This window comes from Pseudoliparis swirei, chromosome 21, assembly GCF_029220125.1.
Source record: "Pseudoliparis swirei isolate HS2019 ecotype Mariana Trench chromosome 21, NWPU_hadal_v1, whole genome shotgun sequence".
NCBI lineage: Eukaryota > Metazoa > Chordata > Actinopteri > Perciformes > Liparidae > Pseudoliparis > Pseudoliparis swirei.
The window spans coordinates 2166300-2182706 of record NC_079408.1 but is presented as its reverse complement, the minus strand read 5'-3'; the positions used below and the strand labels follow the sequence as shown (position 1 = coordinate 2182706).

Below are 16407 nucleotides of genomic sequence, written 5' to 3'. Positions count from 1 at the left end.
ACCGAGATCTTAATATTAACCCGGTTGGACTCTGGGCCCGGTTGGACCTTGACCCCGTTGGACCCTGACCCTGTTGGACCCTGACCCCCGTTGGACCCTGCAGCCGGTCCAGGACTGAGCAGGTTCTGTCTCCAGGGTGAACGACAGCATCGTGTTTGTGAACGACGTGGACGTGCGGGAGGTGTCCCACTCCGTTGCCGTGGAGGCGCTGAAGGAGGCGGGGCCTGTCGTCAGGCTGTACGTGCTGCGGCGACGCCCACCGAGCGAACGCGTCGCGCAGATCAAACTCATCAAGGGCCCGAAAGGTAGGAAAGGAAACGAGGAAGCGGGTCAGGAATGTCGTCTCCCGGTCCTGACCCCGTGGGTCCCTGTGGTCCAGGTCTGGGCTTCAGCATCGCGGGCGGGATGGGGAACCAACACGTCCCCGGAGACAACAGCATCTACGTCACCAAGATCATCGAGGGCGGAGCGGCGCACCGCGATGGACGCCTCCAGATCGGGGACAAGATCCTGGCAGTGAGAAAATGCCTGAGACACGTCCTCTCATGTCCCCTTGTGTCCTCACATGTCCCCTTGTGTCCTCTCATGTCCTCACATGTCCCCTCGTGTCCTCACATGTCCTCTTGTGTCCTCACATGTCCCCTCACATGTCCCCTTGTGTCCACTTGTGTCCTCACATGTCCCCTCGTGTCCTCACATGTCCCCTTGTGTCCTCTCATGTCCTCTGATGTCCCTTCATGTCCTCTTGTGTCCTCACATGTCCCCTGATGTCCCTTCATGTCCTCCCATGTGCTCTCGTGTCCTCACATGTCCTCTTGTGTCCCCTCATGTCCTATTGTGTCCCCTCATGTCCTCCCATGTCCTCACTCGTCCTCTCGTGTCCTCACGTCCCCACATGTCCTCTTGTGTCCCCTCATGTCCTCACTCGTCCTCTCATGTCCTCACTCGTCCCCTCATGTCCTCTCGTGTCCCCTCATGTCCTCTCGTGTCCTCACATGTCCCCTCGTCCTCTCATGTCCCCTCATGTCCTCACTCGTCCTCTCGTGTCCTCACATGTCCCCTCGTGTCCTCTCGTGTCCTCACTCGTCCTCTCGTGTCCCCTCGTGTCCTCACTCATCCTCTCATGTCCCCTCATGTCCTCACTCGTCCCCTCATGTCCTCACATGTCCTCTTGTGTCCTCTCATGTCCTCACTCGTCCTCTCGTGTCCCCTCATGTCCTCACTCGTCCTCTCGTGTCCTCACTCGTCCTCTTGTGTCCTCCGGGCCGCTAGCCTTACCTGAGCGTTGTCCCCCCAGGTGAACCACGTGTCCCTGGAGGACGTCCTGCACGAGGACGCCGTGGTGGCCCTGAAGAACACGGGGGAGGTGGTCTACCTGAAGGTGGCCACGCCCACCTCGCAGTACCCGGCAGACCGCTACAGCCCCCCCGACCTGACCAGCTGTACGTACCTGGTTCCCGTGTGAGGCTTTGAGTCCTGAACCAGCTGATCTGGATCAGGTCCAGACCTGCGTCAGCCAGGTCACGCGGTGGTCTCACGGGGCCCCGACAGGAAGCCGGTTCCCCATCATGTCCTCTCTGTCTCCGCAGCCTACATGGAGCCGGACTACATGTGCGACTACCCTCAAGTCCTCCCCCCCCCGTCCCCCCGGCGGTACTCGCCCATCCCCCGAGGCATGATGGGAGAGGACGAGTACTCCCGGGAACCCCGCCGGGTCTGCGTCCAGAGGGGGTCCACCGGGCTGGGCTTCAACATCGTGGGGGGGGAGGACGGGGAGGGGATCTTCATCTCCTTCATCCTGGCAGGAGGACCAGCAGACCTGAGCGGGGAGCTCCGGAAGGGGGACCAGATCCTCAGTGTGAGTCCAGAGACCAGGTCCTCGTGTGAGTCCAGAGACCAGGTCCTAGTGTGAGTCCAGAGACCAGGTCCTAGTGTGAGTCCAGAGACCAGGTCCTAGTGTGAGTCCAGAGACCAGATCCTAGTGTGAGTCCAGAGACCAGGTCCTAGTGTGAGTCCAGAGACCAGGTCCTCGTGTGAGTCCAGAGACCAGGTCCTCGTGTGAGTCCAGAGACCAGGTCCTAGTGTGAGTCCAGAGACCAGGTCCTCGTGTGAGTCCAGAGACCAGGTCCTCGTTTGAGTCCAGAGACCAGGTCCTAGTGTGAGTCCAGAGACCAGGTCCTAGTGTGAGTCCAGAGACCAGGTCCTAGTGTGAGTCCAGAGACCAGGTCCTAGTGTGAGTCCAGAGACCAGATCCTCAGTGTGAGTCCAGAGACCAGGTCCTAGTGTGAGTCCAGAGACCAGATCCTAGTGTGAGTCCAGAGACCAGATCCTCAGTGTGAGTCCAGAGACCAGGTCCTCAGTGTGAGTCCAGAGACCAGGTCCTAGTGTGAGTCCAGAGACCAGGTCCTAGTGTGAGTCCAGAGACCAGATCCTCAGTGTGAGTCCAGAGACCAGATCCTAGTGTGAGTCCAGAGACCAGGTCCTCGTGTGAGTCCAGAGACCAGGTCCTAGTGTGAGTCCAGAGACCAGATCCTAGTGTGAGTCCAGAGACCAGGTCCTAGTGTGAGTCCAGAGACCAGGTCCTAGTGTGAGTCCAGAGACCAGGTCCTAGTGTGAGTCCAGAGACCAGATCCTAGTGTGAGTCCAGAGACCAGGTCCTAGTGTGAGTCCAGAGACCAGGTCCTCGTGTGAGTCCAGAGACCAGATCCTCAGTGTGAGTCCAGAGACCAGGTCCTAGTGTGAGTCCAGAGACCAGATCCTAGTGTGAGTCCAGAGACCAGGTCCTAGTGTGAGTCCAGAGACCAGATCCTAGTGTGAGTCCAGAGACCAGGTCCTAGTGTGAGTCCAGAGACCAGATCCTAGTGTGAGTCCAGAGACCAGGTCCTAGTGTGAGTCCAGAGACCAGGTCCTCGTGTGAGTCCAGAGACCAGGTCCTCGTTTGAGTCCAGAGACCAGGTCCTAGTGTGAGTCCAGAGACCAGATCCTAGTGTGAGTCCAGAGACCAGGTCCTAGTGTGAGTCCAGAGACCAGGTCCTAGTGTGAGTCCAGAGACCAGGTCCTCAGTGTGAGTCCAGAGACCAGGTCCTAGTGTGAGTCCAGAGACCAGGTCCTAGTGTGAGTCCAGAGACCAGATCCTCAGTGTGAGTCCAGAGACCAGGTCCTAGTGTGAGTCCAGAGACCAGATCCTAGTGTGAGTCCAGAGACCAGATCCTCAGTGTGAGTCCAGAGACCAGATCCTCAGTGTGAGTCCAGAGACCAGGTCCTCAGTGTGAGTCCAGAGACCAGGTCCTAGTGTGAGTCCAGAGACCAGATCCTCAGTGTGAGTCCAGAGACCAGATCCTAGTGTGAGTCCAGAGACCAGGTCCTAGTGTGAGTCCAGAGACCAGATCCTAGTGTGAGTCCAGAGACCAGGTCCTAGTGTGAGTCCAGAGACCAGGTCCTCGTGTGAGTCCAGAGACCAGGTCCTAGTGTGAGTCCAGAGACCAGGTCCTAGTGTGAGTCCAGAGACCAGGTCCTCGTGTGAGTCCAGAGACCAGGTCCTAGTGTGAGTCCAGAGACCAGGTCCTAGTGTGAGTCCAGAGACCAGGTCCTAGTGTGAGTCCAGAGACCAGATCCTAGTGTGAGTCCAGAGACCAGGTCCTAGTGTGAGTCCAGAGACCAGGTCCTAGTGTGAGTCCAGAGACCAGATCCTCAGTGTGAGTCCAGAGACCAGGTCCTCGTGTGAGTCCAGAGACCAGGTCCTAGTGTGAGTCCAGAGACCAGGTCCTAGTGTGAGTCCAGAGACCAGGTCCTCGTGTGAGTCCAGAGACCAGGTCCTCGTGTGAGTCCAGAGACCAGGTCCTCGTGTGAGTCCAGAGACCAGGTCCTAGTGTGAGTCCAGAGACCAGGTCCTAGTGTGAGTCCAGAGACCAGGTCCTCGTGTGAGTCCAGAGACCAGGTCCTAGTGTGAGTCCAGAGACCAGGTCCTCGTGTGAGTCCAGAGACCAGGTCCTAGTGTGAGTCCAGAGACCAGGTCCTCGTGTGAGTCCAGAGACCAGGTCCTAGTGTGAGTCCAGAGACCAGGTCCTAGTGTGAGTCCAGAGACCAGGTCCTAGTGTGAGTCCAGAGACCAGATCCTAGTCTGAGTCCAGAGACCAGGTCCTAGTGTGAGATCTGGTCCTTCTCTGGCAGTTTAGACATTCCAATGAGTGTGTGTGTGTGTGTGTGTGTGTGTGTGTGTGTGTGTGTGTGTGTGTGTGTGTGTGTGTGTGTGTGTGTGTGTAGGTCAACGGGGTGGACCTCAGGTTCTCGACTCATGAACAGGCTGCAGCTGCTCTAAAGAATGCCGGACAGAACGTCCTGATCATCGCCCAGTACAGACCTGAAGGTCAGCCCACAGAACAGAGATATATATATGTGTGTGTATATATATATATACATATATATTATATATATATAATATATTATAAATATATTAGATATTATATATTTATAATATATATATATATTATATATATGTATATATATGTATATATACATATATATAATACTGGTGTACTTCCTGTCTCAGAGTACAGTCGCTTTGAAGCAAAGATCCACGACCTGAGGGAGCAGATGATGAGCAGCTCGTCTGGGAGTCTGAGAGCCAACCGCAGCTTCTACCTCAGGTGAGCCGGACCCCTGGTCCACCTGGTCCCCCAGGCCCACCTGGTCCATGTGGTCCCCCCGGTCCACGTGGTCCACCTGGTCCACGTGGTCCCCCGGCCCACCTGGCCCCCCTGGTCCACATGGTCCACGTGGTCCCCCCGGTCCACATGGTCCACATGGCCCACCTGGTCCCCATGGTCCACATGGTCCCCCATGGTCCACATGGTCTACCTGGTCCCCCCGGTCCCCCTGCCCACCTGGTCCCCCCGGTCCACATGGTCCACATGGCCCACCTGGTCCCCATGGTCCACATGGTCCCCCATGGTCCACCTGGTCCACATGGTCCCCCTGGTACACATGGTCCCCATGGTCCCCCTGGTCCCCCTGGTCCCCCTGCCCACCTGGTCCCCCCGGTCCCCATGGTCCACCTGGTCCCCCCTGGCCCCCCTGCCCACCTGGTCCCCCCGGTCCCCCTGGTCCCCTGGTCCCCCGGCCCCCCCCGGTCCACATGGTCCCCCCGGTCCCCGGTCCCCTGGCCCCTGGATTTGGCTCTCTCCGGGCGGTCGCATTTTCTCTCCTCTCCTCCCCATGACCTTCCCTCCTGCTTGGCTCCTATCGTCATGTCTTGTCTGTCTCTATACTTGAGAGACTCTCTCCATCGCTCTTGAACTAAAACCATGGACGTGATCAACTGGTCCCTAAACGCAATTGACACCATCTTCTCGACGAGAAGCTCGGGTTCGGGGGAACCTGCCTGTCCTGCCGGGACGTGGGTTGCTGGTTACACGATGGACGCGTGGGGGAAGTGGCGTGTCTTGTGCCTAGCAGCCCTTTCCGTGGAGGACGTAGAAGACATCTACCTATTCGGAACTTTGATTACAGGATTTCTGCTGATTGGAGTTGGTGCTGCCCTGGCTTATCGGAAAATTAAGGAAACGGTGACATCCATTAAAAGCCCCCTAAGGCTGCCCGACATGATTGACGCGTTGGGCAGAGTTGTTGGCACTCAGACTTTGGCATTAGACCGCCAGAATGACAACATCGTGGAGAAGCTGATGGCTCTGCAAATGAAATTGGATCGATTTGAAATCCTATTGGGAAATGGGAGGAAAATGGAGGAATAGTAGGTGCGCAAAATTGACATGCAGCTACTGGAAGACCAAACAATCCCAATCTTATCTGCTTTCGGCTCCCTCTACCAGGACGGGCCTTGGCCAAGGCCGTGACTGGAACAACAACTCCCCCGAAGATCACTGAAGCGAGACTCTCTCTCATTCCCTTCCCCCTATCCACAAACACCTGTGGTTGTTTTCTCCCCAGGACCCTTCAAGGCTATCTCCATGGCAACGACCATCTTGCGGTCTGGGAACTTTGTCTGTTGTGGACTGGGGGAGGACGATACATCGGGCCACTCACACACGAACTTCAACACACTGATATGCAATCACTACCCCCACCGCCCCACGCCGCCTGCTTTGCCCCCAGGGTGACAGGACGGGGTCTGTGTCCGGCGCCGTGACGGCTGACGGACCGGGCTGGCTGCTTGTCGGTGCTGGTTACCTTCTGCCCCCAATGGCGGGGCTATCGCCCAGTCTTTGGCTTACCTCCCCTCCCCCCTTCCTACTCGTTGCAAGTCATGTCTAAGATGTATGTGCTTATGTGCAATGGTGTTTTTTGTTTCTCCTGCTCCCCCGGTCCCCCGGTCCACATGGTCCCCCTGGTCCACCTGGTCCCCCTGGTCCCCCCCGGTCCACATGGTCCCCCTGGTCCACCTGGTCCCCCGGTCCCCCCGGCCCACCTGCCCTCTGTCCCCAGGGCCCTGTTCGACTACGACAAGCAGTGGGACGGCGGCGTCCTCTCTCAGGCGCTGGACTTCTCCTTCGGGGACGTCCTCCACGTCACGGACAGCGCCGACGACGAGTGGTGGCAGGCCCGCCGGGTCCACCAGCAGGGGGCGCTGGAGGAGCTGGGCTACATCCCCTCCAAACACAGGTCCTTAGCAACCATCACCACGGCAACCGCAACCGGCCGACGGGGCCGGCTGACGGAGACCGCCTGTCTGTGTGTTTCAGGGTGGAGAGGAAGGAGTGGTCACGCATGAAGAGTAAAGGTAGAGAACGAGTGATGAGTGAAGGTAGAGAACGAGTGATGAGGAGTGAAGGTAGAGAACGAGTGATGAGTGAAGATAGAGAACGAGTGATGAGTGAAGGTAGAGAACGAGTGATGAGGAGTGAAGGTAGAGAACGAGTGATGAGTGAAGGTAGAGAACGAGTGATGAAGAGTGAAGGTAGAAAATGAGTGATGAAGAGTGAAGGTAGAGAACGAGTGATGAAGAGTGAAGGTAGAGAACGAGTGATGAAGAGTGAAGGTAGAGAACGAGTGATGAGTGAAGGTAGAGAACGAGTGATGAAGAGTGAAGGTAGAAAATGAGTGATGAAGAGTGAAGGTAGAGAACGAGTGATGAAGAGTGAAGGTGGAGAACGAGTGATGAGGAGTGAAGGTAAAGAACGAGTGATGAGTGAAGGTAGAGAACGAGTGATGAAGAGTGAAGGTAGAGAACGAGTGATGAAGAGTGAAGGTAGAGAACGAGTGATGAGTGAAGGTAGAGAACGAGTGATGAGTGAAGGTAGAGAATGAGTGATGAAGAGTGAAGGTAGAGAACGAGTGATGAGTGAAGGTAGAGAACGAGTGATGAGTGAAGGTAGAGAACGAGTGATGAGGAGTGAAGGTAGAGAACGAGTGATGAAGAGTGAAGGTAGAGAACGAGTGATGAGGAGTGAAGGTAGAGAACGAGTGATGAAGAGTGAAGGTAGAGAACGAGTGATGAAGAGTGAAGGTAGAGAACGAGTGATGAAGAGTGAAGGTAGAGAACGAGTGATGAAGAGTGAAGGTAGAAAATGAGTGATGAAGAGTGAAGGTAGAGAACGAGTGATGAAGAGTGAAGGTGGAGAACGAGTGATGAGGAGTGAAGGTAAAGAACGAGTGATGAGTGAAGGTAGAGAACGAGTGATGAAGAGTGAAGGTAGAGAACGAGTGATGAAGAGTGAAGGTAGAGAACGAGTGATGAGGAGTGAAGGTAGAGAACGAGTGATGAGTGAAGGTAGAGAATGAGTGATGAAGAGTGAAGGTAGAGAACGAGTGATGAGTGAAGGTAGAGAACGAGTGATGAAGAGTGAAGGTAGAGAACGAGTGATGAAGAGTGAGGGTAGAGAACGAGTGATGAAGAGTGAGGGTAGAGAACGAGTGATGAAGAGTGAAGGTAGAGAACGAGTGATGAGTGAAGGTAGAGAACGAGTGATGAAGAGTGAGGGTAGAGAACGAGTGATGAAGAGTGAAGGTAGAGAACGAGTGATGAGTGAAGGTAAAGAACGAGTGATGAAGAGTGAGGGTAGAGAACGAGTGATGAAGATGAAGGTAAAGAACGAGAGATGAAGGTAAAGAACGAGTGATGAAGATGAAGGTAGAGAACGAGTGATGAAGAGTGAAGGTAGAGAACGAGTGATGAAGATGAAGGTAGAGAACGAGTGATGAAGAGTGAAGGTAGAGAACGAGTGATGAAGAGTGAAGGTAGAGAACGAGTGATGAAGAGTGAAGGTAGAGAACGAGTGATGAGGAGTGAAGGTAGAGAACGAGTGAAGGTAGAGAATGAGTGATGAAGAGTGAAGGTAGAGAACGAGTGATGAGTGAAGGTAGAGAACGAGTGATGAAGAGTGAAGGTAGAGAACGAGTGATGAAGAGTGAGGGTAGAGAACGAGTGATGAAGAGTGAGGGTAGAGAACGAGTGATGAAGAGTGAAGGTAGAGAACGAGTGATGAGTGAAGGTAGAGAACGAGTGATGAAGAGTGAGGGTAGAGAACGAGTGATGAAGAGTGAAGGTAGAGAACGAGTGATGAGTGAAGGTAAAGAACGAGTGATGAAGAGTGAGGGTAGAGAACGAGTGATGAAGAGTGAAGGTAGAGAACGAGTGATGAAGATGAAGGTAAAGAACGAGAGATGAAGGTAAAGAACGAGTGATGAAGATGAAGGTAGAGAACGAGTGATGAAGAGTGAAGGTAGAGAACGAGTGATGAAGATGAAGGTAGAGAACGAGTGATGAAGAGTGAAGGTAGAGAACAAGTGATGAGTGAAGGTAGAGAACGAGTGATGAGGAGTGAAGGTAGAGAACAAGTGATGAGTGATGAAGAGTGAGGGTAGAGAACGAGTGATGAAGAGTGAAGGTAGAGAACAAGTGATGAGTGAAGGTAGAGAATGAGTGATGAAGAGTGAGGGTAGAGAACGAGTGATGAAGAGTGAAGGTAGAGAACAAGTGATGAGTGAAGGTAGAGAACGAGTGATGAAGAGTGAAGGTAGAGAACGAGTGATGAAGAGTGAAGGTAGAGAACGAGTGATGAGGAGTGAAGGTAGAGAACGAGTGATGAGTGAAGGTAGAGAATGAGTGATGAAGAGTGAAGGTAGAGAACGAGTGATGAGTGAAGGTAGAGAATGAGTGATGAAGAGTGAAGGTAGAGAACGAGTGATGAAGAGTGAGGGTAGAGAACGAGTGATGAAGAGTGAGGGTAGAGAACGAGTGATGAAGAGTGAAGGTAGAGAACAAGTGATGAGTGAAGGTAGAGAACGAGTGATGAAGAGTGAGGTAGAGAACGGTGATGAAGAGTGAAGGTAGAGAACGGTGATGAGTGAAGGTAAAGAACGAGTGATGAAGAGTGAGGTAGAGAACGGTGATGAAGAGTGAAGGTAGAGAACGAGTGATGAAGATGAAGGTAAAGAACGAGAGATGAAGGTAAAGAACGAGTGATGAAGATGAAGGTAGAGAACGAGTGATGAAGAGTGAAGGTAGAGAACGAGTGATGAAGATGAAGGTAGAGAACGAGTGATGAAGAGTGAAGGTAGAGAACAAGTGATGAGTGAAGGTAGAGAACGAGTGATGAGGAGTGAAGGTAGAGAACAAGTGATGAGTGAAGGTAGAGAACGAGTGATGAAGAGTGAGGGTAGAGAACGAGTGATGAAGAGTGAAGGTAGAGAACAAGTGATGAGTGAAGGTAGAGAACGAGTGATGAAGAGTGAGGGTAGAGAACGAGTGATGAGTGAAGGTAGAGAACAAGTGATGAGTGAAGGTAGAGAACGAGTGATGAAGAGTGAAGGTAGAGAACGAGTGATGAAGAGTGAAGGTAGAGAACGAGTGATGAGGAGTGAAGGTAGAGAACGAGTGATGAGTGAAGGTAGAGAATGAGTGATGAAGAGTGAAGGTAGAGAACGAGTGATGAGTGAAGGTAGAGAATGAGTGATGAAGAGTGAAGGTAGAGAACGAGTGATGAAGAGTGAGGGTAGAGAACGAGTGATGAAGAGTGAGGGTAGAGAACGAGTGATGAAGAGTGAAGGTAGAGAACGAGTGATGAGTGAAGGTAGAGAACGAGTGATGAAGAGTGAGGGTAGAGAACGAGTGATGAAGAGTGAAGGTAGAGAACGAGTGATGAAGATGAAGGTAAAGAACGAGAGATGAAGGTAAAGAACGAGTGATGAAGATGAAGGTAGAGAACGAGTGATGAAGAGTGAAGGTAGAGAACGAGTGATGAAGATGAAGGTAGAGAACGAGTGATGAAGAGTGAAGGTAGAGAACAAGTGATGAGTGAAGGTAGAGAACGAGTGATGAGGAGTGAAGGTAGAGAACAAGTGATGAGTGAAGGTAGAGAACGAGTGATGAAGAGTGAGGGTAGAGAACGAGTGATGAAGAGTGAAGGTAGAGAACGAGTGATGAAGATGAAGGTAAAGAACGAGAGATGAAGGTAAAGAACGAGTGATGAAGATGAAGGTAGAGAACGAGTGATGAAGAGTGAAGGTAGAGAACGAGTGATGAAGATGAAGGTAGAGAACGAGTGATGAAGAGTGAAGGTAGAGAACAAGTGATGAGTGAAGGTAGAGAACGAGTGATGAGGAGTGAAGGTAGAGAACAAGTGATGAGTGAAGGTAGAGAACGAGTGATGAAGAGTGAGGGTAGAGAACGAGTGATGAAGAGTGAAGGTAGAGAACAAGTGATGAGTGAAGGTAGAGAACGAGTGATGAAGAGTGAGGGTAGAGAACGAGTGATGAGTGAAGGTAGAGAACGAGTGATGAAGAGTGAAGGTAGAGAACAAGTGATGAGTGAAGGTAGAGAACGAGTGATGAAGATGAAGGTAAAGTGATTCTCTGTCCTCAGGGAGAGAAGGATTCGTTCACAGCTATGAGGTCATCAACCAGATAGAAGGTCTGTCACATTTAACCTTTGACCTCTAGACAGAGACTCTAGCCCACCAGACTCTAGACCCCCACAGAGACTCTAGACCCCCACAAAGAGACTCTAGACCCCCACAGAGACTCTAGACCCCCACAAAGAGACTCTAGACCCCCACAGAGACTCTAGACCACCACAAAGAGACTGTAGACCACCACAAAGAGACTCTAGACCACCACAGAGACTCTAGACCCCCACAAAGAGACTCTAGACCACCACAAAGAGACTGTAGACCACCACAAAGAGACTCTAGACCACAGAGACTCTAGACCACCACAAAGAGACTGTAGACCACCACAAAGAGACTCTAGACCACCACAGAGACTCTAGACCACCACAAAGAGACTGTAGACCACCACAAAGAGACTCTAGACCACCACAGAGACTCTAGACCACCACAAAGAGACTCTAGACCACCACAGAGACTCTAGACCACCACAAAGAGACTCTAGACCCCCACAGAGACTCTAGACCACCACAAAGAGACTCTAGACCCCCACAGAGACTGTAGACCCCCACAGAGACTCTAGACCACCACAAAGAGACTCTAGACCACCACAGAGACTCTAGACCACCACAAAGAGACTCTAGACCCCCACAAAGAGACTCTAGACCCCCACAGAGACTGTAGACCCCCACAGAGACTCTAGACCACCACAAAGAGACTGTAGACCCCCACAGAGACTCTAGACCCCCACAAAGAGACTCTAGACCCCCACAGAGCCTGTAGACCCCCACAGACCCACTAACCGGTCTCTCTGTGCCTAGTGGACTACGCCCGGCCCGTCATCATCCTGGGACCCACCAAAGACCGGGTCAACGACGACCTGCTCTCCGAGTTCCCGGACAAGTTCGGCTCCTGCGTCCCTCGTGAGTGTCGACATGGCGACATGGCGCGGGCCGACAGGAAGTGATGTCACTCTCTCTCTGCAGACACCACTCGCCCTCGGAGGGACTACGAGGCCGATGGGCGGGACTACCACTTCGTGGCATCCCGGGAGCAGATGGAGCGCGACATCCAATCACATCGCTTCATCGAGGCGGGGCAGTACAACAACCACCTGTACGGCACGTCGGTGCAGAGCGTCCGGCAGGTGGCGGAGCAGGTGAGGCCCGGCCTCCGGGGGGGGGGGGGGGCTGCAGGGACCGGCTGACGGTGTGTGTGTGTGTGTGTGTGTGTGTGTGTGTGTGTGTGTGTGTGTGCGTGCGTGCGTGTGTGTGCGCGTGTCCATCAGGGGAAACACTGCATCCTGGACGTGTCGGCCAACGCAGTGAGGAGGCTGCAGGCCGCTCAGCTGCAGCCCGTCGCCATCTTCATCCGCCCGCGCTCCCTAGAGAACATCCTGTAAGTCAGAGGTCACAGTAAGGTCAAAGTGAGGTCACCAGTGAGGTCACAGAGAGGTCACAGAGAGGTCACAGTAAGGTCACAGTAAGGTCAAGGGGAGGTCACAGTGAGGTCACAGTAAGGTCAAGGGGAGGTCACAGTGAGGTCACCAGTGAGGTCATCATCAGTGAGGTCATCAGTGAGGCCATGAAATACGTCACAGTTGATGTGTGTGTGTGTGTGTGAGCAGCGACCTGAACAAGCGGCTCTCTGAGGACCAGGCCAGGAAGGCTCTGGACCGAGCCGTCAAGCTGGAGCAAGACTTCCTCGAGTGTTTCACAGGTAGAGCTTCTTCATGAGGGACGAGCGCCCGGCTTCAGACGAGCGCTAACTATGTGTGTGTGTGTGTGTGTGTGTGTGTGTGTGCAGCCATCGTGCACGGCGACAGCTTCGAGGAGGTGTACCACCTGGTCAAAGCCGTGGTGGAGGAGCAGAGCGGTCCGTACATCTGGGTTCCAGCTCGGGACGGACTCTGATTGGCTGAAGCCAGCGGCGGACGCCGTCTCACTGGAAACGCCTCCTCCTCCTCCTCCTCCTCCTCCTCCTCCTCTTGGCGGAGCAGGAAGTCTCCTCTTCTCTCTGCGTGTTGAGGAGCTGCAGACGGTTTACTGACTGACTGATTGATTGATTGATCCTGTATTACTGAATCAGGACTGAAGTATTTATATTATCAATTTATTTAATGATTTATTTATTAAGTGAAAGTGGTGGGTATGTGTGTGTGTGTGGGTATGTGTGTGTAGTGTACATAAAGACTTGTGTGACTGTAAATAAAACTATGGGGCTCAAACACAGTCTATTCAGGGCTTAAAGTATCAAACACTAGAACACAAGACCCACAGCACCCTACACCCCCTCTGCCGGGACTACAACTCCCACAACCCTCTTCTGACTGGACTACAACTCCAACAACCCTCTTCTGACTGGACTACAACTCCCACAACCCTCGTCTGACTGGACTACAACTCCCAGAACCCTCTTCTGACTGGACTACAACTCCAACAACCCTCGTCTGACTGGACTACAACTCCCACAACCCTCGTCTGACTGGACTACAACTCCAACAACCCTCTTCTGACTGGACTACAACTCCCACAACCCTCTTCTGACTGGACTACAACTCCAACAACCCTCGTCTGACTGGACTACAACTCCCACAACCCTCTTCTGACTGGACTACAACTCCAACAACCCTCGTCTGACTGGACTACAACTCCCACAACCCTCGTCTGACTGGACTACAACTCCAACAACCCTCGTCTGACTGGACTACAACTCCAACAACCCTCTTTTGACTGGACTACAACTCCCACAACCCTCATCTGACTGGACTACAACTCCAACAACCCTCTTCTGTCGGGACTACAAGGACTACAATCCCTTCTGTCGGGACTACAAGGACCACAGTCCTCTGTTGCAGTGGACAGTTCCTCCTGAGCAGCAACAGTTCAACTCAACCCAAACGGAACACTTCCCTTGTTGAGCAAAGGACTACATTACCCACAGTTCCCCTCTCAAGTGAAGAATTGGTTGTCGGACTCGGTGCGCGCCGAGAGAGCCACCCTGCGAGCGGCGGAAAGAAAATGGCGCAAATCGAATCAAGCGGAAGACTTGCTCTTCTATCAATCTCTCCTCTCCTCCTTCTCTTCCTCTATCTCTGCAGCCAAAAGCTCGTTCTACCTGACCAAAATTCAGTCTTCCTTCTCTAACCCCAAAAAACTCTTCTCTATCTTTTCCAACCTCCTTGATCCCCTGTCCCCTCCTCCTTCCACCCCTTTGCCGAGCCACTTTGTCGACTACTTTACAAACAAGATAGACGACATACGCTCCTCCTTTACAAATCCATCTTCTATCACCTCACCAACACTAACTTCTTCATCCACCTCTTCCTCTTTCACCCCTTGTCTCCCAATCAAGTTCTTAGCTTGGTGACCTCCGCCCGACCGACCACCTGCGCCTTGACCCCGTCCGTCTCCCATTCTCCAGGCTATTGCTCCTGACCTTCTGACCTTCCTCACCCATCTTATTAACAGCTCCTCTCAACTGGCTGTTTCCTAACTCTCTGAAGGAGGCGAGAGTCAACCCTCTCCTGAAGAAACCCACGCTCGACCGTCTGAAGTCAGCAACTACAGACCGGTCTCTTCTTCCTTTTCTCTCCAAAACTCTGGAGCGAGCTATCTTGAGCCAAGTGTCCTCCTATCTCCACAGTAACAACCTTCTTGACCTCACCAGTCTGGATTCAAGGCCGGCCACTCGACAGAGACGGCCCTCCTTGCTGTCTCTGAGCAGCTTCACACTGCTAGAGCAGCCTCTCTCCTCTGTCCTTATCCTTCTCGACCTTTCTGCAGCATTTGACACCGTGAACCACCAGATCCTGATCTCTTCTCTTCAGGACCTGGGGATCTCAGGCACTGCACTCGCTCTTTCTCTTCCTACCTTAAAGACCGCACCTACCGGGTAACTTGGAGAGGATCTGTGTCTGATCCTTGTCCTCTCACTACTGGGGTTCCTCAAGGCCCGTCCTGGGTCCCTCCTCTTCTCTCTGTACACAAATTCTCTCGGCTCTGTCATTCGCTCGCATGGCTTCTCCTACCATAGCTATGCTGATGACACCCAACTGATCTTCTCGTTTCCACCATCCGAAACACGGGTGGCGGCACGAATCTCTGCCTGTCTGACTGACATCTCTCAGTGGATGTCTGCTCACCACCTGAAGATCAACCCTGACAAGACTGAGCTACTATTCCTTCCAGGGAAAGGCTCCCCACCCACGACCTGACTATCACCTTCAACAGCTCTGTGTTGGCCCCTACCCGACTGCCAGGAACCTCGGGTGACACTCGACAGTCAACTCTCCCTGACGGCCAACATCGCTGCGACGACGCTGCTCCTGTAGGTACATGCTGCACAACATCAGGAGAATACGTCCTCTTCTTACTCAGAAGGCGGCGCAGGTTCTGATCCAGGCTCTGGTCATTTCACGCCTCGACTACTGCAACTCCCTCCTGGCTGGTCTACCTGCTAAGGCCATCCGACCCCTGCAGCTCATCCAGAATGCAGCAGCTCGACTGGTCTTCAGCCTCCCGAAATTCACCCACACCACTCCGCCTCCGCCTCTCCACTGGTTACCGTGGCTGCTCGCATCCGCTTCAAAACACTGGTCCTGGCGCATCGTGCTCTAGACGGATCGGGCCCGTCTACATCCGGGATATGGTCACACCGCACACCCCGCACGTTAAGCTCCGCCGGCAACAGCCAATCGTCTTGTGCCTCCTGCACCTCGAGCTAATCACCAAATCCAGACTGTTTGCTGTCCTGGCTCCTCAGTGGTGGAACGGGCTCCCCACTGACATCAGGACAGCAGAAAGTCTCTACATCTTCCGTCGGAGACTGAAAACACACCTTTTCCGACTATATCTGGATTAAAACACAGATTAGCACTTCAGTGGCACTTAGATAGCACTTACTTATGGTACTTTTGTAGTTCGACTATGTTGAGGAAATGTTACTTCCTGTATTCTTGTTGTTCTTAGTTTGTACTCTAGGTTGAAATGCACTTATTGTAAGTCGCTTTGGATAAAAGCGTCTGCTAAATGACATGTAATGTAATGTAATGTAATTGCACCAACAACAAATATCTTTAGCACAAAAGGACTACATTACCCACAATCCCTGGCTATGGGTCTCTTTTGGACTACAGACCCCTGAACAGGACCAGGGGCGGGGCTAGAGGGGGGAGGTCTGTCCGGACTCCACAACCCACAATGCACCTGAAATGTTTTTTAGACTGAATATCAGGGTCATGTGAATAATTCTAATAATGAATATAATAAAAATAATCCTAACTATTGAAGATGAAATATTGTCTCACACACACACACACACACTCTCTCACACACACACATACACAAACACGGCTTGTTGTACAGTGAAATAATTAGTTATAAATAAAACTCAAATATTGAAATAAATTCCGTATAAAACCCGAGTGTTCATGTGTTCATGTATTAATGATTCATGTGTTTGATGTTTGCAGCACACAGGTGTAGGTGGGGGGCAGGAAAGGAAGGAAGGAAAGAAGGAAAGGAAGGAAGTGTGTGTCTACAGTAGAAACTTCAGGAGAAATAAA

At 52.5% G+C, this 16407-nt stretch overlaps 1 protein-coding gene across 3 annotated transcripts in view; it reads left to right on the top strand.

The window, feature by feature from the left end:
* The window catches only part of LOC130212042 (disks large homolog 4-like), a 43114-nt gene extending 30046 nt beyond the window's left edge, over positions 1–13068 (top strand). For all 3 annotated transcript variants that reach the window (XM_056443148.1, XM_056443147.1, XM_056443149.1), the window contains 14 exons: positions 136–305; positions 380–516; positions 1298–1442; positions 1590–1858; positions 4264–4366; positions 4550–4646; positions 6442–6618; positions 6699–6736; positions 10820–10867; positions 11663–11764; positions 11828–12000; positions 12130–12239; positions 12469–12560; positions 12648–13068. In XM_056443148.1, the coding sequence (XP_056299123.1) occupies positions 136–305; positions 380–516; positions 1298–1442; positions 1590–1858; positions 4264–4366; positions 4550–4646; positions 6442–6618; positions 6699–6736; positions 10820–10867; positions 11663–11764; positions 11828–12000; positions 12130–12239; positions 12469–12560; positions 12648–12754 (1768 nt within the window). In that variant the 3' untranslated portion in view covers positions 12755–13068. The remainder of the gene's footprint in view (positions 1–135; positions 306–379; positions 517–1297; positions 1443–1589; positions 1859–4263; positions 4367–4549; positions 4647–6441; positions 6619–6698; positions 6737–10819; positions 10868–11662; positions 11765–11827; positions 12001–12129; positions 12240–12468; positions 12561–12647) is intronic.
* Positions 13069–16407: the final 3339 nt, after the last annotated feature.